The following is a 24,687-nucleotide window of genomic DNA, read 5'->3' on the forward strand; positions in this document are numbered from 1 at the left end:
GATTCTGATCGATATTTAACCCAACCGATCAATAACCGATGATCGATCGCTGATGATAGGCTGCAATTATTCCGAGTTGATTGATCAATTTATAGTCCTGCATGGAGTTTGATTGTTGATTACACGAATACAATTAGGAGATGACATGATGATTCTGATCGATATTTAAACATAAACCGACCGATCAATAACTGATGATCATAAATATATAATCGATCGCCGATGATGATGAAGATTCGGCTCCTGTTGATCAAATTATGGTCCCGTCTCCCGTGGGTTTGATTGATTGTTGAATAAACGAATAAAAGTAGAGGAGAGGACTGAAGAGAAAAAAGGGGGTCCGCAGCTCACTATAACTTTTACTTTAGTTTGAGTTTTTGTCCAGCAGACACGATACTAAAATAACTCCTTGTTTTTACTCCACCAAAATAAACAAAGACCTAACGGAATGGGGAGAAGAGCTTAATATTCACACTTTTAGAGCATAATGGTCCTATAAAAAGGACAAGACAAAAAAACAAAGTATAAAAATGTCCAGTTTGCGTCAAAAACACAGCTCTTGTTGTTTCCGTCCAGGATTCTTCTCGAACCTTCAACCACGTTGTTTCCTTCAGTCACTACATGTTGTTTAAACCACTTTAGAATTCCTTGGAAAAGTAGGCATAAAACTTCACTTTCTTCGCAGTTCCAACGATATCAAGTGGTTTTTCATCAAACCGTCTAATATTCCACCACAAACACCGATAATACGATGATAAAAAGCAACGTTTTGCGTCATTTAGGACGTTTAAAAGCTACTTTATGGCTGCATTGTGTCAAACTAACATTACTCTAGTGTTGTTTTCACTCTGCAATGCATTTATACTGCCACCGTACCCCGGTGTCGCGTATCAAATATAGAACAGATCTACAAGCTATCGAGGCGTGGCGGCGCGAGGCCTCGATAGCTTGTAGATCTGTTCTTTTTTGTGTTACGACGCTAGGGGGGCGGGGCCAAGGAATCACCACTGTAACTTTGTGATTGGCTGGCTGGGTTTTAGTTGGTGGAGTTTTGGCCAATGGATTCACTGAGGTTGGAGTTTCCAGGTTCGAAGCAGCTATTGGACAGAGCGGGCATGGGCGTGACAAGTACTCACATTTTAATTTAACTAGCTCTTACCCGTTCAAAGATATGAGCTCCGAAATGATGTGCAGTGTGTGGGTTATGGGATGTGCACTGTGCACACAGTATGAGGGATGGAAAGTAACTTTAACTGGTGCTTGCATGCTAATATGTAGGAGCATCAATGTAAGAAATACCCGTTCCATTTAACGGCTACAGAGATACTGTGTACCGATCTGCATGATTTTTGGACAACATCTGTAACAGGGCCAGAATCCAGGTCCCTGGGGGACCCCCAGATGTAAAAAATGACCAAATGTGCTAAACTGACCAAATGACCACCCCCATGGGGCTGCTCACGGGGAATTCCCGGGGACCACCCACTCCTGGTGCTCCAGAACAGATGCAAAAGTGGTGGCGCCCCCAGTGGAGGACCCCCTACACTGCAGCTCACATAAAATGCCGTAACTCCGGCTAGGAGCGACCGGGACAGCCGGGGCCGGTACCTATTCGTCCGCCTTGCCGGCGCGGAGACCCCACCCCTAATTTCTCACATGGCCCTCTAGCGCCACCATGAGGCCGATTCTTGCAAAACACATTTTTGGACACTGCTCCTACAATTTTTGCCCTAAAATCACGCAAATCGGTACACAGTATGTCTACACTCATCCCATCAACATGAATCTCTCCCATATAGCGCCACCTCCAGGCCGATTTTTAAAAACACATTTTTGGACACTGCTCCTACAGATTTTGCCCGAAAATCACGAAAATCACTACACAGTATGTCTACACTCATGTCATCAACATGGATCAGGAAGATTTTGGCAAAACACATTTTTGCCCTATTTGTGGAGATAAGTGACCTACGGTCGCTTATCTCCCGATTAGGGAGTGTTACTGGTTTTTATAGTATAAACTGGTTCAAGGTTGTACTTTATTGTTGCATCTTTTGTACAGGTAGATAAGAGTAAAACTAGTTTTTGTTTGGCTTCCCTCAGTATATTATTATTAGTGTGTTTACTGTAAAAGTAGTTGTACCACAAGTTGTACCACAAAGTAGAACTATTCAGTTACAAGTAAAAGTCTTGTATTCAAATGTGTTCACTGGAGAAAAGCAAGGACTACATTGCTGGAATAAAAAAATAAAATATAAGTAAAAATACTTGATTAAAAGTGACCTTACACCACACTGGCTTGGATCAAATTATGACTATTGTTCTAAAGCACAATCAGTTTTATTATTGATTATTATTATTTTATCAAGAGTCTATCAGGGGTCTTCAACAGGGGTTCTGGGACCCCTATGGGGTCCTCAGACTAGGTCTTTGCACACTGCTGCGTTTTTCGGGCCGAATATCTGAGTGAATTTCGCAGCGCGTGTATAAAAAAAATCAACCTCACGTTATGTCAATCACGTTTGCACACTGCCACCCGTTTCATATTTATTTTCGGACCAGGGTTGACAGTATATGAGGCATTGAATGTAGGAGTCTCAGAGGTAATGTTGGAGTGCCCTTTGGGCAGATCTTTATGTAGGCTATATAGGCTATATGGTGTTCCATGTTGGACAGATCTTTATGCCCATACATGGTGTTCCGTGTCAAGGCCAGTACTATATCAGCATGCAGATGGACAGACAGTAAACTGTGTAGTATCAGTGATGTCATCATGCAGACAGACAGACAGTAAACTGTGTAGTATCAGTGATGTCATCATGCAGACGGACAGACAGTAAACTGTGTAGTATCAGTGATGTCATCATGCAGATGTTCAGACAGTAAACTGTGTAGTATCAGTGATGTCATCATGCAGATGTTCAGACAGTAAATTGTGTAGCATCAGTGATGTCATCATGCAGATGGACAGACAGTAAATTGTGTAGTATCAGTGATGTCATCATGCAGATGGTCAGACATTTATTTCACTTAATTAATAGTTAGATGTTTCATCTTTAACGCAATGTTGTAGTGGGGGTCTCTCTCTCTCTCTCTCTTAGCAAAGGGGTCCTTAAAAAGGGGGTCCTGGTCTATTGTATGTGAATAAAGGGAGGAAACCTCATAATAATAATTTGTATTTTTATTTCACAATCATTCCTCCCCAGTGGTGTCCAATTCAAAGCATAGGAGAAATCAATCAAGGAATCAAAACACATGTATTATACCCACTGAAGGGAGAGTTGGGGGAGGGGTTTAAACACGCCACCAAGACAACGTTTGTCTTCCTTTACAGAGCATATTCATAAAGGCACAGAAAGTTCAAAGTCCACATTGTTCTGGGTTCAAATAAAGGTTGTAAATGTTTGATTGGCTCCAGATCACACCCATTTAGGCCTGAACACATTATGACGCAATATTTTATGCTTTAACTATTGAAAAATAGCAGATATACAAGCTCACAGCGCGGCACCGAGTGCCGCGCTGCGAGCTTGTAGATCTGCTATTTTTGAAAAAGTCATGAAAATGTGTGCAAATCTTTGAATATATGTATTTTTCAAAGCGAACGTTTGTAACTCAAATTTTGCTTCTGGGTGGTCCCTGGAACTACATATTTTGAGATGGGGGTCCGTGGCCAAATAAATATCATTTTGGGGGTCCTTCACATGAAAAGGTTTGAGCACCACTGACACAGTAGTATCTCAAGGACAGACTAACTGAGCTCCAGTTAAGTGAAAAGGACCTTTTTCTTTGACGATGGCTGGCCAGATTGCTGACATACAAACATTGGTTTTTCAAAAAATCTTAGGAGGATTCAAAAGACACTTATGTAATCGGGTCAAAAATCTAATTTTCACGGTTTTTCAAAAATAGCAGATCTACAAGCTCGCAGCGCGGCACTCGGTGCCGCGCTGTGAGCTTGTATATCTGCTATTTTTCAATAGTTAAAGCATAAAATATTGCGTCATAATGTGTTCAGGCCTAAATGGGTTAAACACACATATTATCTTTGTTGCCGTCGGACAGAAACCTCAATTATGTCCATATCTTTAACCTTTTCTGGTGTTTTTCCCCCATAAATTAGCGCCCTGCTTGATCACACTACAGCATCATAAGTAGCAGATCTACAAGCTTGAAACACGGCGCGGAGCGATGCGTTTCAAGCTTGCAGATCTGCTACTTTTGTCGCTTTAGACGTCTAATCCTGTCACAGTTTTCTTTGGACATAACGTGAGGTTTTCACTCAGCCAGAGACGGAATACTAAGTTCACATTCTTCTCAGTCAAAATGACACGAAACAAATAAACGTCTCACAGAAAGACATCTGTAAAACAACTAAAGACAGGCATGCCTCAAAAAAGAAAAAAAACTAACAAAGAGTGACACACACTCTATCATCAACCCAGGACAATCTAAGTTATAATCTATAAAATCTGTAAATAACGTAAGTAAGGAAACAAGCACGCAATAATAGCCAAGCTAACAGAAGTCAGCAGAAATGAAAACAGTGTATTGAAAACCATCCTGTGCTAAAATACAGATTCATGCGTCAGAAACATAAAGGCTTTTCCTTGTACAGAACAGCATAGAAAACAACAAGTGACTAACAAAATGAGCCCTATTTCAAAAATAGCCGATCTACACAACTTGGCCTCACACCTCGAAGCATCAGCTACTCTCAATGCATGCATACATTTGTAAATTCTTTGTAAATCCTATAAAAGGCATGGCCCAAAACAGACCCGGCCAGGATGAAAGTGGTTTGACGTTGTGTGTAGAATATTGCTTCAGGTTGGAACATCAGTGTGCAAGCATTACAGTACAGTACCCCTGCAGTACAGTAGCACAATCCTCTACACAACTGAGGTGTAATTGAGTTCATCAGTAGACCGATGAAGTGGTTTCACATACAGTATGTTCACTTGTTAAACAGAGTACAGACCTTCTACAAACATTGTGTCACAAACAAATAAGTGTGGACTAGATGAGTGGTTCTCAACCTTTTCAGGCTGTGACCCCCAAAATAATCATATTTTAACTGGGTTAAATAGCAGATCTAAAAGCTCTGTGAGCATGTAGATCTGCTATTTTCACAATTTCTGCTTCTAATATTTGGCACCATGTTGAATTTGTCATTAAAAACTGGGGAAATAGCAGATCTAAAAGCTCACAACGCCTCGCAACGTGAGGCGTTGTGAGCATGTAGATCTGCTATTTTCACAATTTCTGCTTCTAATATTTGACACCATGTTGAATTTGTCATTAAAAAGTCCTTAAATTGTCACTTTAGAAATGTGCAGATACCCTCAATAAACTTTGTTGGATTGTTTACTGTAGAGTGAGAAAACAATGTTGCACATTAAGTTAATCATCTGGGGATCCCCCAGAATAATTTGGGGACCGGTCGGTTGAGAACCACTGGACTAGATGTACATCACATTCATTCTATCCAACTAATACAAAATAAAAATAAGAATAGTCTTATTTTTTGGCAAGTACAAATCGTTTTTTTGTATTGGCAGGGACTGTATTTTACAGTACAGCATAAGTGTGACATCCTGGTGAACTACATTCATTTGAATATGATGAGGTTGAAACGATGAGGGCATTATGTAAACAACATACATAACCACAAATAAATAAATAGATGCTTGAACAAAAAAAAAAACATGCCAAATGTTGGGTTAAAACGGAAGGCCATGTTAACTAAACAACAAATCACATTCATTTCAAAACAGAGCAAACTTGTTTTGTTTTGTCGAGAGAGGGAAAGTGCTTGGACTGGACCGCGTATGTACAGTAAATATGTCAGAAATGATTTAACGTGGAGATTATGGATCGGTAATGACAAGAACCCACAGCATTTCAAAATGGAAAACAGTACGTTAGATTTCCGTTCTTCTTTTCTCTTACAGTTCCTAAATTATTAAGGAAATCAGCTAATTATTTTTCAGTGACCAGATGTATTATGAACAGGGTTCCCACACATTCTTATCAATGAATTTCCAAAACCTTTCCAGAATATTTAACCCAATTTCCAGGACTATATAACAATAATTCTGCTCAATAACGAGCCGCTTACTCCTATGTGCAATGCCCAAAGACAGGCAGTGTAGCAAAAATAAAGCGTGCACACAGACTGTGGCGTGCATGCGGATCGTGCACAATTGACACGCACGTGCCCACGTCAAAAGGTACGAAAATCGTGGCAGGGAACCTTCAAAGTCGATTTATGTAAATGAGTAAATGAGTTAACAAAATCAATAACCAAAAACAATGCATAGATATTTTTTCCAGGACCTTCTGGAAAAATGTTTCTAATTTCAAAATATTTCCAGGAATTTCATGACCGTGGGAACCCTGTGTGAATGACTTCATTCAATGACAAGGATGCAGGATATTGACACGTTGGCTGATATCTGCTAACAGATTAATTGCACGGTGGAATTGATCATTAAGTGATAGTGATATTGCATACAGTAGCTGTCATACATTAACTGTGATTGTGGGATCAGATGCTGATCACTCACATGTCGTCAGACTGATTATCTTTCATTTGTTCTACAGGCTATGTGAAAGCAACACTAGTTAAACCCCATTTAGACGTGGAACGCATTACCTAATACCTACACATTATTATGCAGAATGACATTGGATCAACAACAAACTCCTAGTAAGAAATGGGCCAGGTTGGATGTTCAACTTCGGTAATGCGTCAAGAATCCCAGAATCCTAAAACGTTCCAGCTCTTAAAGGGTTAACTCAGCATCACAATCATTCTAACCACTTGCACGCAAAATAGCAGATCTACAAGCTCACATCACTTTGTGCCGCGCTGCGAGATTGTAGATCTGCTATTTTTCTAAAACCCATTTTCATTTTTCTTTCTTTTTTAACATGAATCTTCTGTTATGGCGGTCCCTGGCACAAAATAAAATCTGATAGGCCAAACACATCAATTTGGGTCGGTGAGTCGTAAGTTAATTGTGGACAGGTTGTGGATGCCATCTCCGTGCTGCCCTAGAGGGGGCGCTGTGCTGTGCTACTGGTTGCAGAGGACAGAGTTCTCCAGGGTGAAGTCGTAGTGGAAGCTGGACAGGCTCTGCTGGAGGTCCTGGGACAGCAGGACGTCGGGGACCCCTCCCAGGGGGAGGAAGGACCCCTGCAGGGCCAGCAGGTGAGGGGCCAGGCTGAACGGGACGTCCCCCAGGAGGTCAGGGAGGAGTCCGGGCGCAGCCTGGGCGGGGTCCGGGGCGGGGCAGGGCGGGGCCGGTGGTGCCCGGCTGTAGGACTGTCATAATGAACACATTTTATGACGATTAATAATTGTCACACAAATAATTGTGATTAACGATTTAATTGTGTTTTTGTCGCTGAACACTAGAGCATATGAATAAAATGTACATTTCTGTTTGGCTTTGAAGCTACACACGGCAGATATGACAAAATAACCTAAATATACAAAGGCTGGCATATTTAATAACTTTATTCTTTGTACATTTATAGTGGAAATAGCCGATCTACAAGCTCACAACGCATCGTATTGCGATGCGTTGTGAGCTTGTAGATCTGCTATTTCCACTACTTTTTGAAAGTGTTTGAAACTATATGAACATATTTCAACATGGAAACGATTATGTCGACTATGCAAAATACCGGTAATTGCGATTACCTTAAAACATTGCGATTAAGGCTCGAACACACGAGCGAGTCATCAGATCGTTAGAGTATTTCACGCTACACAAGTGACTTTCTTGAAATCGTCTGTCATAATATCGTTGTGGCTTTCCCACTATGAGATTGATCACTGACAAGGCATCACACACTGCCAGATATTTCACCAGGATGTGATCCCCGATACAAAGCCAAGTTAAGCCAACATTACATTAGTTTTTATTCTAATTGTCCACGAGCAAAGCCCGATCTCTAGTCATAGTAAGAGAAAGTTAGCCTATTGCTACATCAATCTGGGAACTAAATCTAAATCACTAGCTTTCTTCACAAATGTGTTCATAAAGGTGTCTACTATCACCTCTGAACTTTGTCAAACCCAACTCCCTTGACATACTTTGTGGGAGCCAATCAAAGTTGGGGGTATCGGGATACCCAGGGCCTGGGATTAAAGGACCAGGTCACCTCTGGGACAACCAGATCTTATTTTATTGTTGTGTGGGACACGATCAACACAATCTTGAATTCTTTTTTGAGTTCAATCTGTGTTTTTAGATATGTTAGTATTTCAGCATGCTACAACTGGTCATATGATGCATTTTGCATCATATGACCAGTTGTAGCATGCTGAAATCAGCTGAAATACTAAAATATCTAAAAACACAGATTGAACACACAAAATAACTCAGGATTGTGTTGATCGTGTCCCACACAACAATAAAATAAGATCTGGTTGTCCCAGAGGTGACCTGGTCCTTTAAAGGGGGAAAAATAAAACATGGCCAATATGAACGTATGAGGTGTGTAATTAGGGTATTTCTGTGCTGCTGAATCCATTTCAACCATTAGTTATCAGTAAAAATGACTCCTTGGCCATAAAAAAAGGCCTAATTGGCTAAGGCTTAGCCAATCATGTCAGTCGAGTTCACCTGTGTCCTGTTAGTCCCTGTTTTAAACCCTGGCTGTGTCCGAAATGCGGAACACGTTCCCTACTCCCTAACCCTAAATGAGGGATCCAGATGTAGTGTACTACAGTAGTGAACAAATCAGCGCATTTCGGACACTATAGCCCCGTCGCCATCTGGTTGCGTCATCGCTGTCGCACAGTTAAAACACTCTAGCGCTGGCTTTTGGAGCAATAAATAATGCGTGATTCCTAAACCCACCTAATAGCCGATCTACAAGCTCTCAACAGGGGGCGAAGCGACACGTTGTGAGCTTGTACATCAACTCCCCAATGTGGATTGGAAATAACATACCAACATGTTGCGTTGTTATTATGAGAAATAGGCCAAATATAATTATGTTTTTATTCATCACAATTCAATAAAATAATGTTAAAAAATGTATAGGCCTATATATATTTTTTAAATTGTATTAATTCATTGGTGAATCAATGAATGAATAATGTTTATGCCACATTCATTTGTCTCACATGCAGACATACACCCATGTTTGTGATAAAATAGGTTATTCTTGCTAATTTAAATAACATTATTTTATCATGATTATTATCAGCTGTGGAAGGTTGGGAAGAAAAGATCGAAAAACAAAAGCCTCCAGCGTCTATTCTCGTATTTTCTCTTCATAAACAACTTTAGAGCTGTTTTCATCATTAAATGATGAAAAGCAAATTTTGTTCTCTGGTGACAATGCTGTGGACAGTTGTTTTCTTTAGCCGGTGGTTCTGCTACGAGCGGTTCTGTTGCGTTTGCTCAGCAACAGGTGGCTACGCCTCCTGCCATGCAGAGACGCAGAGACGAACCTGCAGTGTGCGTGTGCGCATGCACACCGCATGTGCGTGCTCAAAGCGCGAGACAGCGGCCGTAGCGCAGTGCATTGTGGGGCGGCAGGGCTTGAATAGCGCTTGAATAGTGACCATCGAATCCTCACTACAAATCCAAATGCATTGTGGGATACTTCAGTACACTATATTAGGGTACAAAAATGCTCACTATACATTCGGACACTAGTTCAAAATGGCGGAGCCCCATTTTAGTACACTACATTAGTGAATAGGGTGGATTTCGGACACAGCCCCTGTGTTTGAGTAGAAAACAGAGAGTAAGGAGTGCATCTGTTTGGCTGTAGAGTAAAAATCTCCCAGGAAAGGTGCTCTTTGGTTGTCAGGTGACAAAATTGATGCAAAAAAAGTTAGACCAAGGCACTCTTGAGGGACAGTTAAAAAGCCTTTATTTTAGGGCTAATGCATATTGGCAAGAATAAAAAATTCACCTACGCGTTGCGGCACATAATGCCTTTTTCAGGGTGACTGAGTTTGAGTGTTCCTTGTCAAATTGTATCATGTTATCCTGTGTGTCACGATGTGAGCTTACCCACCTGATCTTGAATAGTTTTCATGAATTCAAACCCTACTCCAACTTTTCTTTTTATTGCCAATATTATATGTCTCGTGGACAGACAAAGGTAGCTGTGGCCTATTGTATGGCCAAGGAGTCATTTTAACTGAAAACTAATGGTTGGAATGGATTCAGCAGCCCTAAAAAATTACACACCTCATACGTTCATATTGGCCATTTTTTATTTTTCCCCCTTTAATCCCAGGCCCTCGGGATACCCAATAACTTTGATTGGCTCCCACAAAGTATGTCAAGGGAGTTGGGTTTGACAAAGTTCAGAGGTGATAGTAGACACATTTATGAACACATTTGTGAAGAAAGCTAGTGATTTAGATTTAGTTCCCAGATTGATGTAGCAATAGGCTAACTTTCCCTTACTATCAGATCAGCGGTTTTGTTTTCGCCGACAGCATAGTCAGCTCAAAAGGTCAGGCAGTGAGTGTGTTGGAGCCTTTAGACCAGGGGTCTTCAATGTTTTCAGGCCAAGGACCCCTTAGTTGAGAGAGAGATGAAGCAGGGACCCCTAAAACCTGTTCATAGGTTCCATATAGTTTCATTGTTTGACAGCACAATCATCAGTGTATTTTGGATTCATGTCATGTTGTGTTTTCAGATATTTAACCACTTGAACCGTCAATACTTAATAAACTTGACCTTTCACTCAGTACTTAGTCTGCTCTTTTTCTCCTCTACACCAAATCTCAAAATGCTGAAGATAGCCGATCTACAAGATCTGCTATTTTCGGCTAAAGTTCCCAGAATATGGACACTAGGGTTCAAGTGGTTACTATAAAAAAGGAGAGAAAAAAAGGTTTCTATCACTCAAAGATTTGGAGGACCCCCTGTAGTAACTCAGAGGACCCCCTAGGGGTCTCGGACCCCCTGTTGAAGACCCCTGCTTTAGACGATGATGTAATAATAGTGAAATGCCTACCTGGGTGGTGGTGGTGGTGGTGGGGGGAGCAGGTGGAGCAGGACGGGTTGGGGTGATGTAAGGTGACTGCAGGGAGGCAGAGAAACACTTACTAAATGATGATTTCAAAACATTTTCATTCTCAAAACAGCAATGTTTTTGGATGAATTAAAAGGATTTCTCCACTAATTTCATGAAGAAACCAAAGAAAGATCTAAGAAATTCCATAAATTAGAAAAGAAATGTTTAAGAAGTAGTGAAAATAGCTGATCTACCAAGCTTCCAGGGAAAAAGCAAATCTACAAGCTCATCAAACATATAATTTTCCTTATGTCTGTCTGAGTGTCTGTCTGTCACAGCGTTTCTCCTCAGTGGCTGGAGCAATTGATCTGAAATCGCATCACTATTAGCATATGAACACACCTGACATAACTGTGAAGGCCGTTTGTCACTTTCACAAATCATATGATGTATAATTAGCATTTTTATGGTGTATCTATATCTATTCTGCATCTAGCATGAGGCATATCTATTCTGCATCTAGCATGAGGCAACATGTTTAACCAGCTGTGTGTGTGTGTGTGTGTGTGTGTGTGTGCAGGCGGGCGGGCGGGCGGGGGGGGGGGGGGGGGGGGGGTCTGTCTGGCCCTGTTACAGATGTTGTCCAAAAATCATGCAGATCGGTACACAGTATCTCTGTAGCCATTAAACGAAACGGGTATTTCTTACATTGATGCTCCTACATATTATCATGCAAGCACCAGTTAAAGTTACTTTCCATCCCCCATATACTGTGTGCACAGTGCACACCCCATAACCCACACACTGCACATCATTTTTGTTCATATCTTTGAACGGGTAAGGGCTAGTAGTACATAGTACGTTGACTGCGTTCCCAGTTTTAAAAGCTTAATGGTAACATGAGCAGCTATTGAATGACTCCATTCTCTAAAAGCCATCCTTATGATTGGCTTTGTTTGTGTGTTTGTTTTGATTGACTTTGCTTAGGCAACAGCCCTCACCACCACACACCTGCCTAACATTAAATAATCATCATGTGAACCTACATACACTCTCTAGACTCTAGAGCATGGGTTCCCAAACGTTTTCGTCTCAGGGCACCCACAAATATTTGTTTTAATCCGAGGCACCCAGACATTATAATTTTCACTCCCAGCACCTTTTTATAACATATCGTTGTCGTCGGGTGGAAACCTTGTATGTTCAAAACCATTCGTTTTGTATTTAGCATCTATAAAATGTACTAAACTAGTGAAAACAGCCGATCTACAAGCACACAACACCTCGCGATGCAAGGCGTTGTGTGCTTGTAGATCGGCTGTTTTCACAGTTTCACAGCGACAGTCTTGTATGATGAAGCAGGGCTTTGCTTTACCAAAAGACATACACATTTGAAACTTGGAGATACGAGGTTTCTGCCCGACAGTGACGATATTTTTAGTGATTATGTCGCGAGGAAAACGTTGAGATAATAGCCATTTTGGTTAGAACTGACTGAAAATAACTTTGTACTGTTAAAACTTCTAATAAATTATTCAATCAATCAATCAATCAAGCCTGTTGTGTTCAAACGCCTATAAAATTCCCCAAAGGATGCATATTTGAAGGACAAAAGACTTTTATTTCCATATTCAAATGTTTTGTGTTTTTGGAGATGAAGGCCTTGCTTGATAATAATGCAACAACGCCACACATTAGCATCAAAAGTAGTAGATCCACAAGCTAGAAACAACATTTAATTTGAACAGTTTTGGATATATGACCAAACAGCCACAACAGAATACTTGCATTTTGCATTACACATATCTTTGTGTTAATCTTTCAACTCGTATGCACGTTTATACCAAATTATCTCTTTATTTTTAGCCATTCTGGGGGAAAAAATGTATCCGATTTTACGACTCTCCAGCAGAATGGGGAGCAGCCCTAGTGGTTACCTCACCATGCAGCGTGTAATTAAGGGTGAATAGAAGAGAGAAGAGAGCTGGTTCAGGAAATGGTTTATTCCTCCTGCAATTACTGTAGGTCCCTCTGGGACTGAACCACAGAGAGCTGGAGACGGGGGTGTTTTGGGATAGCGTGGTTACAGTTCCTAGGAGATGTACTGTAAACACAGCCTGGTCCACCTGAGGTGCTTCACCTGCTGCAGCACAACCACACTGCTAGCACAACACATCTTACATAATCAATGTTTGTTTTATCAATGTTTGTTTTTCACTCGTTGTGACTTTGATTGATTGATTGAATAATGTATCAGTCAGAAATGTAAACAGCAAGTCATACAGTCAGACATTATAGGCTCTAAAAGGGTAACACAACATGTCCTATGTGTTCAATGAATCAACATAGTACAGTATAGGCACGGTGCCAACATTGGCACAGGGGAGTTTAATCACTGGCACATGATTGATTTGATTGATTGATTAGTTGCTTTGTTTTTTCTCATGTCCTGCACACAGAGTGCCCAACCCTCATGTGTTTATAAGACACCATTTCAAGTTTACAGTATGTTTTACAATAGTCATACATCCATTTTTTATACATTTTCAGAGTATTTTGTCTTCTCTCCCAAGCTTGACAAATACAATCTGACACAATAAACACTCCTTTGGCAAAACATATCTCAATTTATTCATAATCGTAAAAGGAAATTATTAAAAAATGGAACACACTGACATGTGTGGCACACTGGCACACTGACTATGAAGAAAATTAAATCTTAGCACTTTGTGTCAAAAAGGTTGCCGACTCCTGTATAAGAATAACACAATATTATGATAATAGCGTGTTATTTTGTTATTTTTACGCAGTTGATTTAATTTCCCATCATATGCACTTTTGAAACAGCACAACAGCACTACTAAGACTGTGTCGGTAACTTTTTAAAGGATTGCACCATGGCACTTTACCTATATGTCTTGTATTGGTAACATTTTAGATGAATAAGCTTTTAAATTAATTGCACGTCACGTCATAAACATTGTTTTGTTTATGCTGTTTTTAGTTTTAGGTCTTTTTGTCTGAAGCCTGTCCTGGACCGGTGTCACCGGACGTAAAAACCAACATGTTTTTTTTTTATATTTATTTTTATATTGCACTGCAAGTGACTGAGAGGGAACAATATTCCATTTTCTGTATTCTATGTATTCTAGTACAAGACAAATGAAGTTTGGTTGCACTTGTAGACGTTAAGATTTTACTGTGCATATTATTTACATGCACGCTGCCACTTGCAAACCACAACCTCAGCTGAACAAAAATAAATAGAAAACACCCCAATCTAATTAAAATTAAAGTACACAAGGATAATCATGCACCCAGCAGAGCCCTTCAGAGCGACCATATGTCTCAGTGGAGGCTGAAGGCAGCGTGGCAAATGATGCTGGCATGTGTTGGCCTACGGGCCTGGATGGCCAGCCCAACCTGGGGGTCTGACTGGGCCTGGACACAGCCTTATGTTGGAGGGTCCCCAGATGATTAGCTTAACTCATTTACTGGCCCAACCCGAGAATCCAGAGAAAAAGCTGTTGGTCCAGGCTGCCCCCGCCCGAGAGACCAGAGAATTTAATTTGATTTCATTTCTATAAACAATCCAAAATCGGTACCTTAGAGATAGTGCTTCCGTTCTGGGCCGGTAACCAGAACCGGATCTGCATTTTTTTCTCACCTTGTTTGGCAGAACGATGACGTTGGAGGAGCAGGGCTGCAGCACCGTGGTCATGTTCTGGACCTTCCTCCTCTGTTCCTCTAGGGTCTCTCCTACACAGGAAGACACACATTGAGAGAGTCACACATTAAGCAGGGGTCGACATCATAAACGGCCCGGTGGCACGGATAATGGACTTTTAAAACCATCAGGGCCAGCTGAATGCACCAAGCACTTGCCCGTTGGGGCCAGTGAACATAATGCCTTGAAAATTAAATGAAATTTAAAACATTTATATGTAATTTATTCCCTGTAGTACAGTGTTTTGTAATGATTTCTGTGAAATCGTCTCGGTAAGTACCGCTAAAACATATTGTTATGTGATCAATCCTGATCAAAGAGGCCTGCAGGACAGCAGCAGTACTGTCACCAGTGAAAAACACACTAACAGGTCATCAAAGTGACAATACTTTCACCAGTGGCCAACACAGTAACATGTCATGAAGGTGACAGTACTTTCACCAGTGTGTGCAGCACAAACCAGGTCAATGTTTAGGATTATGTGAGCTTAAAGCCTGCTTTTCTGATCACATCAATGGATTAGAAAGCTTTAAGACTCCTGGGAAAACAACAACAGAGTTTCAACCACTGTTACATAATCAATAAAAAAGACACACTTTCAATACCCTTACTGCCTACGCGGTGGCTGCCCGGCTCACAAAAACTATATGTGTGACTGCTGTAACTCTCTCCTCACTGGCCTCCCGGCAAGTGCACTTAATCCTCTCCAACAGATCCAGAAAGCCTCAACGATTGGTCTTCGACCAGCCAAAATGTTCACGTGTCTCCCCTCCATTGGCTCACAGTTATTGCCCGCGCAGAGTACAAAATACTGATGCTGGCCTACAAAGAGTTACAGTTACAGAGTACAAAACACTGATGCTGGTCTACAAAGAGTTACCAGTTACAGAGTACAAAACACTGATGCTGGCCTACACAGCAACCAAAGGTATGCTACCTCCATATCCTCAAATCCTGATTCATTCCTACAACCCCTCCCTCCCTCTCACTCAGATCAGAACACACTGACAGAAGCTGACAGAACCTTGGATAAAATATGCAGGAGAATAACGCTCCACACGTCCCAGACTCTTCTCCCTTCTGCCTCCCAGACTGTGGAATGAAATCCCCATCGCAGCACACTCACTCCCAGTCTCTTCCGCCGTAATCTGAAGCGTGAGCTCTTCAGACTCCACCTTTAGCCTGTAGCTCTTGTCCTAGGCCAGCCTCGACGACCTTGCAGGCTTATGCAAAGGATAAAATGTAGATCCTATAGTGTGTAGAGTTTCAATGTACAGATTACAGATTTGTTTGGATATTGTACAGTTAGACTGAACTAGGCCTGTCACAATTATTACATCGCAATTATTTGACTTATTTAATCGCAATTATGTGGTCATAATCGCTCACATGTTGAAAAATGTTCATATATTTTCAAAAACTGTGGAAACAACAGATCTACAAGCTCACAACGCGATGTGCTGTGAGCTTGTAGATCGGAAATGTACACTATCAATGTTCTTTTTTAAGTATAAAGTTGTCAAATATGTCAGTAATTTCTTTGTGTATTTAGATTACATGTCATATCTGCCATGTGCAACTTCAAAGCCTACAAGCCATACAGAAATGTAATTGTCAACGACAAAAACACAATTAATTGCAATTATTTGAGTGACAATTAATCGTCATGTAAAATGTCATAATGGTGAAAGTTCAAAGCACCATTATTTAAAGTTTCAACCTGTCCTCCCAATTTCGGGCATGTCATTAAAAGGCAAACATCTTCTAAAATCGCAGATCTAAAAAAAAAGAAAAATGCAACAGTGGGCTTGTCATCTATTTTGTCTATTCTAGTCATGTGTCTTAAAGGACAACTTTAGTTTTTTACAACAAGGGTTCATATTTTAGATTGTAATGAAAGAATATAAAAGATGAGTGTTAAAATGTTTTCATTTACTTCATTATCAAACATACTGATCATGAATAATCTAAAAATCCACAAAGAGAAAACAATATTGTTCCTGGGTTTAAATAGATGTCAACACAATTCAGGCATTTAGCTCTTAATCCAGAGTGATTTACAGCAAACTAGAATAACACCAGTAAGACTCCCTAATCGGGAGATAAGCGACCGTAGGTCACATATCTCCACAAATAGGGCAAAAATGTGGTTTTCCAAAATCTTCCTGAGCCATGTTGATGACATGAGTGTAGACATACTGTGTAGTGATGTTCGTGATTTTAGGGCAACATCTGTAGGAGCAGTGTCCAAAAATGTGTTTTTAAAACTCGGCCTCATGGTGGCGCTAGAAGAGGGCCATGTAAGAAATGAGGGGTGGGGTCTCCGCGGCGCCGAGGCGGACGAATAGGTACCGGCCCCGGCTCTCCCGGTCGCTCCTAGCCCAAGTTACGGCATTTTATGTGCGCTGCAGTGGCAGGGGGTCCTCCACTGGGGGCGCCACCACTTTTGCATCCGTTCTGGAGCACCAGCAGTTGGTGGTCCCCGGGAATTCCCCGTGAGCAGCCCCGTTGGGGTGGTCATTTTTGCACATTTGGTCATTTTTTACATCTGGGGGTCCCCGAGGGACCTGGGGGTCCCTGGAGCTCCGGGGGTCCTTGGAGGTTGTAGTTTGGCAGGCAAGGAGTGTGTGTGCCAAATCTGGCATGGATCGGGCCAACGGTGGCCGAGATATGAGCAGGGCAAAAGTGTGACGTGTGAGGTGTGACTGACTGACGGACGCACGGACACCTCGAGCAGCTTTCTGTAGTAAGATGCGACCTACGGTCGCAATCAACAATTAATATGTACATTGAAACTATAGCATGACTAAACCATCTGAAGATAGTCAAGGGGACAAAACTGAAAAGTGCTTCAGAAATGACTTTTGCGGCTATGTTTGGGTAGAAGCTGACAACCTTTTTTTTTGTTAGAAGGTACCCATAGAAGAAGTTTTAAGGTGGTTGGCATTTTGAATTTATTTTCTGGTGACTTTTATAAGCTCTTCAATAGTTGAATGCCCATTTCATGCTATAGACTAGAGGTGAGTCTTCAGATTACGGCAGAAGAGTTGGGAGTGAGTCTGCAGTTCTAACGACGCAACGTAGAGTTTGTTTGTTGTTCCACAGTCTGGGAGCCAGAAGGGAGAGGAGGATGCATGGAGCGTTGTCCCCCTGTTTCAAACAACACTAGTTGAATTAGCGGGCTGATTAAAAGGAGGTAATTATGATGTTTTTGGATGAGGTCTCGTTGTCATTATCATCATCATCATGTGTGTCTGGCTTATTATCACAGCACGGAGCAACAAGCTCCTTTTGATCACAGGAATACAATTAAAACCAACACACACTGAGAGGCAGGAGGCTTTAATACACTGTGTGAGAGAGAGAGGGTCTGGGAGCTCTGCTGGTCGTCTGGATCTGGGAGGAAGAGAAGAGAGAGATGCTGGCGTTGTGACACCAGACCTCCTCTGCCAAGAACACCATGCAACTGATCCTCCTCTACACCATCTGGGAGGACCCCCGCACCACCCAGCACCACCCAACTGATCCACCTCCTCCTCCACTCCATCTGGGAGTGGTTTCTCACTACTAGGACTGCCAGATCTGCAAGAGCATGTGTATGTATGCTCTTGCAATTTCTGTACGACTACCTTTTCCGTTATAACGGCTTAAAGTGTAGGCCTCTACCATCATTTTCCATGCTAAAGCAAGCCTGATTAAAGTAAAAACAAGCAAAGTTCGACAGAACACAGGAAAATACATCTACCTGTACTGTAAATTATTTCTTGAATTCTGACAGTCCAATGTTGGCAACCCTGATTCACGCACGCACACGCACGCACACACACACACACACACACACACACACACACACACACACACACACACACACACACACACACACACACACACACACACACACACACACACACACACACACACACACACACACACACACACACACACACACACACACACACACACAGAGAGAGATGGCAGAGGAAACCATGCAAGGCACCAACCTGCTCATCAGGAGCAGTTAGGGGTTCAGAATTCAGAGTCTTGCTCAAGGACTCTTCCACACTAACTCTGGGATCGAACTGTGAGGTGGGAACCTTCTGGTTCACCAAGCGGCCGCTCTACCTCCTGAGCCACTGTCTGCCGCCCCCCCCCCCTAGATCTGCAAGCAGATCTAAAAATAGATTCTTGCTATTTTCAAATAGAATATTGGGGAGTAAATTGTAAATCAGATGGGGGTCTGCGGACAAATACAGTCTGTATTAATCATGACAATGTTTAAGAACCAGTGTATTAAACAAAAGATTAGGAAGCAATGCCCAAATATGCCCCCCTTTACAGAAAAAACTAGCCCAAAGTCGCGTATAATAACGAGACTTGGCAACACGCATAGCAAACACGGAGATAGGATGTGCAAACACTGCTCCTACAGTATAAACACCATGTTAATATGGACACATTCCTGTTGACCGTTATGCAACCACGGGACTACTGATGCCCTGCCCTGTGATAGAAAGTAACTAAGTACATCTGTTCAAGTACAGTAATGTGTCCGGGTCGCTCAGTTGGTAGAGCTCTCGCCTTTGGAAGGTCATGGGTTCGATCCCGGGCACCACCAACTCTGCGTATAGAGCATCGCAGCGGAAGTGGATTCCTGGGGTCACTTAATATTCCCCATTCATTTTCGCCATAGACTTTTACAAATATATTTATAACAATTATGTTAAGCCTCGAACCAAGCCATCCAGGATGGAGGTGAATCATGACCATATAACTTTTTTTCTATGAAAAGAACATTCTGAAAATCGCTAAACAAAGGGTAGTTATTAAATGCAGTATATCAAATAATGTAATATTAAAATATATTTTCACATAGGATCAAAGGTTATATGATCATGATTCACCTCCATCCTGGATGGCTTGGTTTGAGGCTTAACATAATTGTTATAAATATATTTGTAAAAGTCTATAGCGAAAATGAATGGGGAATATTAAGTGACCCCAGGTATCCACTTCCGCTGCGATGCTCTATGAGTAGCACAGCTGGGATGCGGGCAAGTACTGGGAGCTGATGGTAGACTCTAGCCGCAGTATATTGTAACGGGGACAGACTCCCACATGTTACCGGCTGATATCGACAATAAGCCACTCCCGACCTACTGTTGAGGTACTTGAGTATGTCCAGTATACTCCATTATTACACATCTAAGAGGCAAATATCACACTTTTCACTCCTTTAGTCACAAATTACTTTGTAGTAATTGTAACAACAACACATGTGTGATTCAAGTAAGCCCAATTTTACATTGGAAAATAGCCAATCTACAAGGTCACACAAATAAAACTACTAAGATATTTGCTGTCAAAAATGTGCTGTGATAATAAGCTCTGCCTCTAAGTCAGTTTCCTGCACTCAAAGCGTTGTTCTCCTCTATGGCAGTGAATGCTGGACCCTGAAGCCAACCCTGCAGAAGTCTCTAGACGGGTGCTACACCAGAATGCTCAAACATCAGCAAGAGTACACATGTTACCAAGAAGAATCTGTATGCTGGAATATTAAGAGTGAGCGATAAAATAGCAGCCAGGAGAATGAGACTTGCAGGACACTGCCAAAGACACCAGGAGCTGCCAGCCAGTAAACTGGTGCTGTGGGAACCAACACATGGGCACCAGTCACCAGTCCAGGGCGTCCCACACTAACATACAGTAGTGCTAGAGATTATTCAACCCCCTCTGACGAATTTGTTCATTAGTGTAACTCCTTTGAGTTAGAACTTGTCAACTATGCTCAAAACTGTACTTTTTGGAACATTCAGTGTCTTTGCAATTGTTTTATATCATTTTCCTTTTTTTTTTTTTACAAAGCAATAATCTCTTCTCTGAACTTTTCTGATCATTCCTTAAACACAGCCATAACTGCTCTAATCACAATCCACAAGTCAACACACAGGGGGAGGTTGAATCATTTTGAGCACAACCGTATGTGCATGTACTCAAGAAAGACGCAGGAGCGCAAAGCACCAACGAACTGGCAGGATGTATGGAGAACCAGGATGACTGGAAGGCTGGTCTGAGGACCACCTAGAGAGAGAGCTGTGTTTCTTTGAGGGGTCGTCGTAGTGTCAGGCTCTTGTTGAGAGGCTGAAGACAGCGGTGTTGCTAGGCAGACTAACATACAGTAAATAATAAACTGTTTACAACACTGTGATAATTAGAAATGAAATGCCTCATAACACAAAGACATGAAGCTCCTTGTTTCAGCAAGGTGTGGCAGCCAGGAAATGCTGAGGCCCCAAATAGGCCTAGACGAAGACGATACACTGAGTCGTTTCCAAACGTTTACTGCAAGGGTCTTCAACAGGGGTTCTGGGACCCTAGGGGGTCCTCAGAGTAACTACAGGGGGGCCTCCAAATGTTTGAGTGATAAAAAAAAACTCCTTTTTTATATTCACCACTTGAACCCAATAGCGTCCATATTCGGAGAACTTTAGCCAAAAATAGCAGATCTACATTGTAGATCGGCTATTTTTGGCAAAGAGGTTTGGAGAAGAGGGGGAAAAGAGCTGACTAAGTACCGAGTGAAAGGTCAAGTTTATTAAGTATTGACGGATCAAGTGGTTAAATATCTGAAAACACAAATTGACATGAATCCAAAACACACTGATGATTGTGCTGTTAAACAAACAATGAAACTATATGGAATTTATGAAAAGGTGGTGGGGGTCCCTGCTTCATCTCTCTCTCAACTAATCAGTCCTTGGCCTGAAAACGTTGAAGACCCCTGGTTTACTGTATGGGCAGAAATGTGTGTGCCCACATGAAACCACTGAGAACGGCAAGACCGTCTCCAGAACTCACCAAAACCACTGTGGTGTATATACTGTATATGCCAGGCCTGTGAGTGGCGCTGTAAAGCTGCCACAAAGCAGTAAGCACAAATGTTCGCTTTTTAAAAGATATACTCAAAGATTTGGAAAAAATGTTATACAAGCTCACAGCGCGGCACTCGGTGCAGTGCTCTGAGCTTGTATTTTTTTCATGATTTTCTTTTATAATTAAAGAATAAAATAATGGTTAAAGTGACTCCAGGTCTTTTAAAACCGAGCCGTGTGATCCTACACGTTAGAATAATTAATCTAGAATAGTAAGCGATTATTATTCGTGTGATAGTGGATGCAATTCCCCGGAAAAGACACGCTGTGATTGGCCAGAGGCACTTTGCGTGACAGCTCACCCCCAAACATTATTTACTATTCTGGTTCTACCCCTGGTTTACAACTTCTAACAGCGCTGAGTCGGCTCAAGCGGCCTTCACAACGCTCGAACACGACAACTCGCTCGCTTTAGCTTGCTCGGCGGTGTCACTCTCATGTGAATCAAGGTTGCTTGAGACGGCGTGCCTCTGGCGCATTTGTTGGAAAAGTAACGTCGGTGTCCATGTGTTCTTGCATTCAGCCAATGAGAACGCAGGGAGGGCGGCGCTTGCACAAATGTAGCTACGATTCACTGTTATGCCGCTGGTTGCGGCGGTCTGATTGCTACAAAATGACGTAAAAAAACGATAAAAGTTCTTCTCTCACCAACGATGACGAATCCTCCGTCTGCCTCTCTGTCAGAAGACGACTTCTTAGACTCCTTACTGCGGAGGCCCAGGAAGCTGAACATGATGGACACCTGTCAACCTGTCAATCACATACATCACACTGTCAAGTGTCAACCTGTCAGTCAAACACAGCACACTGTCAACCTCTCAGTCAAACACATCACACTGTCAACCTCTCAGTCAAACACAGCACACTGTCAACCTCTCAGTCAAACACAGCACGCCTTAATCCAACTGAATACATTTAATCTATTATGAAAAATAATGACATTTTAATAAAATAGCAAGTAGTACTAGAAGCTCACAACACATCATGGAACATTGTTGATGGGCTACTTTTGACATTTTGTACAACAAATTATAAAATAGGTTTTAAGTGAACAAATTGACAAATAAACGATAATCCTCTGATAAGTATTGTATTGTACTGTGATACACTACCGTGTGAAAAACAAAATGAAATGGAATGACATTTAGTCAATTGTTTAAAAAAGAAGAAAAAAAATCTGGGTGAGATTGGATAATATACTGTATTCACTATTCACGTGCATTTATAATGCCATTATTATGGGCAACCTTTATAAATGTTTATGATTATGAATAACAACTTATAACAAGGTTTATGAAGTATTATAAGTGCTGGTCATAATGGAATGCAGTGGTGTAAAAACACAATTTCACTACATTTATTTGAAAACTTTAGTTACTGGTTACTTTGTAGGTATAAATTATAATGTTATAAAACACACATGAACCACTTTAGCCCTATTTTATACCTAGGCTATTTGAAAATAGCCGATCAACAAGCTCACAAAGCAACGAGTTGTAAGCTTGTAGATCTGCTATTTTCAAACAGTTGCACTTTTACTTTTGGTACTTTAAACTTTTACCAGGTACATTTTGAATTGCTAGGTTCAGTGGATCACAGCACAATTATAACTACCATAACTTTAATAGACAGAGTATTTAACGAAGCATTACAATAATAAACATTTATAACGAGTGTTATTACACATAATCACCTTCATAACAGACAGACATGTTGGTAACTTTAGTCATCATACGAACCTTCTCAGTAAAGTTGTAATAAATGTACAGTCACTTCACTCAGTGTTGTTCATGAGCCAATAAACAATAACGTGTACTCTATCTACATCATTAATATACAGTAATACTACAGTATAAATTACATTAATCAGACTCTTGTAGATCAGTGTGACTTTGTTCCGTGTTGTTGTTGTTTGCTGACGTCAGCCTGTAATGTGGTCCGTGTAGAAACACGCATCGATCCCACTAAAGGTTCCGGACGGACCCTGTTAATGGTTCGCCAGTGGCTCGGGACCCAGATGTGGGCTGGTTCTGCAATGAGCGGAAAAACTAAATAAGACGATAAAACAACAGAAACTTGTGAACAACAGTAGGCCTACTGAGATACTTCAATGGTTTCCAGTGGAAATAAGCTTAGTCTTTTCATGGATCTCCTTTTAGTAGACCTTGTACCAGTGAACTGTACCGTCATGAAACTGTACCTTTTCCTATGCAAACTTCTAATAAAGTCTTCAATCAATCAATCAATCAATACAGCTCGCAGCGTTGAGAGCAACAGGAGTTTTATTAAAAAGGAAAAGATCCGTCTTGACCTGTGAGTGAGGCAGTGGTCAGCAGTAGTGTACTGCCATCTAGTGGCTAGTGTCTGTATTGAGATGTGACTGCCAGTTACAGTAGGCTATGCATGTATTTTAAATTAGTTTTCTTCTGTTCAGTCTTGTGGTTTATTATTCATGTATTTTATGTTTGATCGTACAAATAAAAGCCTTCGAGGGAAAACTTTAAACGGGGAAATCTCGCTTTTTCGACGTGTCAATTGTTCGACAGGCCGCAATTTCGACGCGCCGATAGTTCGACTATGGGATCGCGAGTTTTCGGCGCCGCTGTTTCGACGGCACCCTTTTTCGAAAAAAAGGCCGCCGGTCTTTCGACAGGGCGGCGCGGTCTTTCGACAAGGCAGCACGGTATTTCGACAATGAAAAAAAAAAGTCTCTCTCACACACGCACAGATAGACTCACAATGACAACGCTCCTATAACGACCTAACCCAGCCACCCTCCCCCGACCCTGTCGTTTTTCTCTCTTTTTCTCTTTCTCGTCTCGCCCCCCCCCCCCCCCCTCTCTCTCTCTCTCTCTCTCTCTCTCTCTCTCTCTCTCTCTCTCTCTCTCTCTCTCTCTCTCACTCACACTCACACACACACACACCACAGGGCGGACTGTTTCTGTCTTTCTCACAATGCCCAAATGTAAACTTTTGTTCTGCTGTCATAAGCCTGTGTTTTTTACAGTCTATGGGGGGGGGGGAGTG

At 41.6% G+C, this 24,687-nt stretch overlaps 1 protein-coding gene across 2 annotated transcripts; it reads right to left on the minus strand.

Annotated features, from left to right (window-relative positions):
* Positions 1-4,225: 4,225 nt before the first annotated feature.
* umad1 (UBAP1-MVB12-associated (UMA) domain containing 1) lies at positions 4,226-23,574 on the minus strand. Of its 2 annotated transcripts, none has more exons than XM_080734757.1 (5): positions 23,400-23,574; positions 22,309-22,410; positions 14,672-14,763; positions 11,005-11,070; positions 4,226-7,330 (listed from the first exon to the last, which is right to left on the minus strand). In XM_080734757.1, the coding sequence occupies exons 2-5, from the start codon at positions 22,391-22,393 to the stop codon at positions 7,082-7,084; spliced, it is 492 nt and encodes a 163-aa protein (XP_080590883.1). In that variant the 5' UTR covers positions 22,394-22,410; positions 23,400-23,574; the 3' UTR covers positions 4,226-7,081. The 2 variants fall into 2 exon arrangements, with proteins under 2 accessions (XP_080590883.1, XP_080590882.1); XM_080734756.1 differs by having other exon boundaries at positions 23,354-23,574.
* Between the last annotated feature and the right edge of the window lie 1,113 nt (positions 23,575-24,687).

The sequence above is a fragment of the Nannobrachium achirus genome (assembly GCF_963921795.1).
Source record: "Nannobrachium achirus genome assembly, chromosome: 10".
Taxonomy (NCBI): Eukaryota; Metazoa; Chordata; class Actinopteri; order Myctophiformes; family Myctophidae; genus Nannobrachium; species Nannobrachium achirus.

Excerpts from the sequence above, each read along its gene's own strand:
- umad1 (XM_080734757.1), bottom strand. The coding sequence starts at position 22,393 with ATGTTCAGCTTCCTGGGCCTCCGCAGTAAGGAGTCTAAGAAGTCGTCT. Across the intron at positions 14,764-22,308 it reads CGGAGGATTCGTCATCGTTG|GAGAGACCCTAGAGGAACAG; the intron begins GTGAGAGAAGAA and ends CTTCCTGTGTAG. Across the intron at positions 11,071-14,671 it reads TCATCGTTCTGCCAAACAAG|TCACCTTACATCACCCCAAC; the intron begins GTGAGAAAAAAA and ends GCCTCCCTGCAG.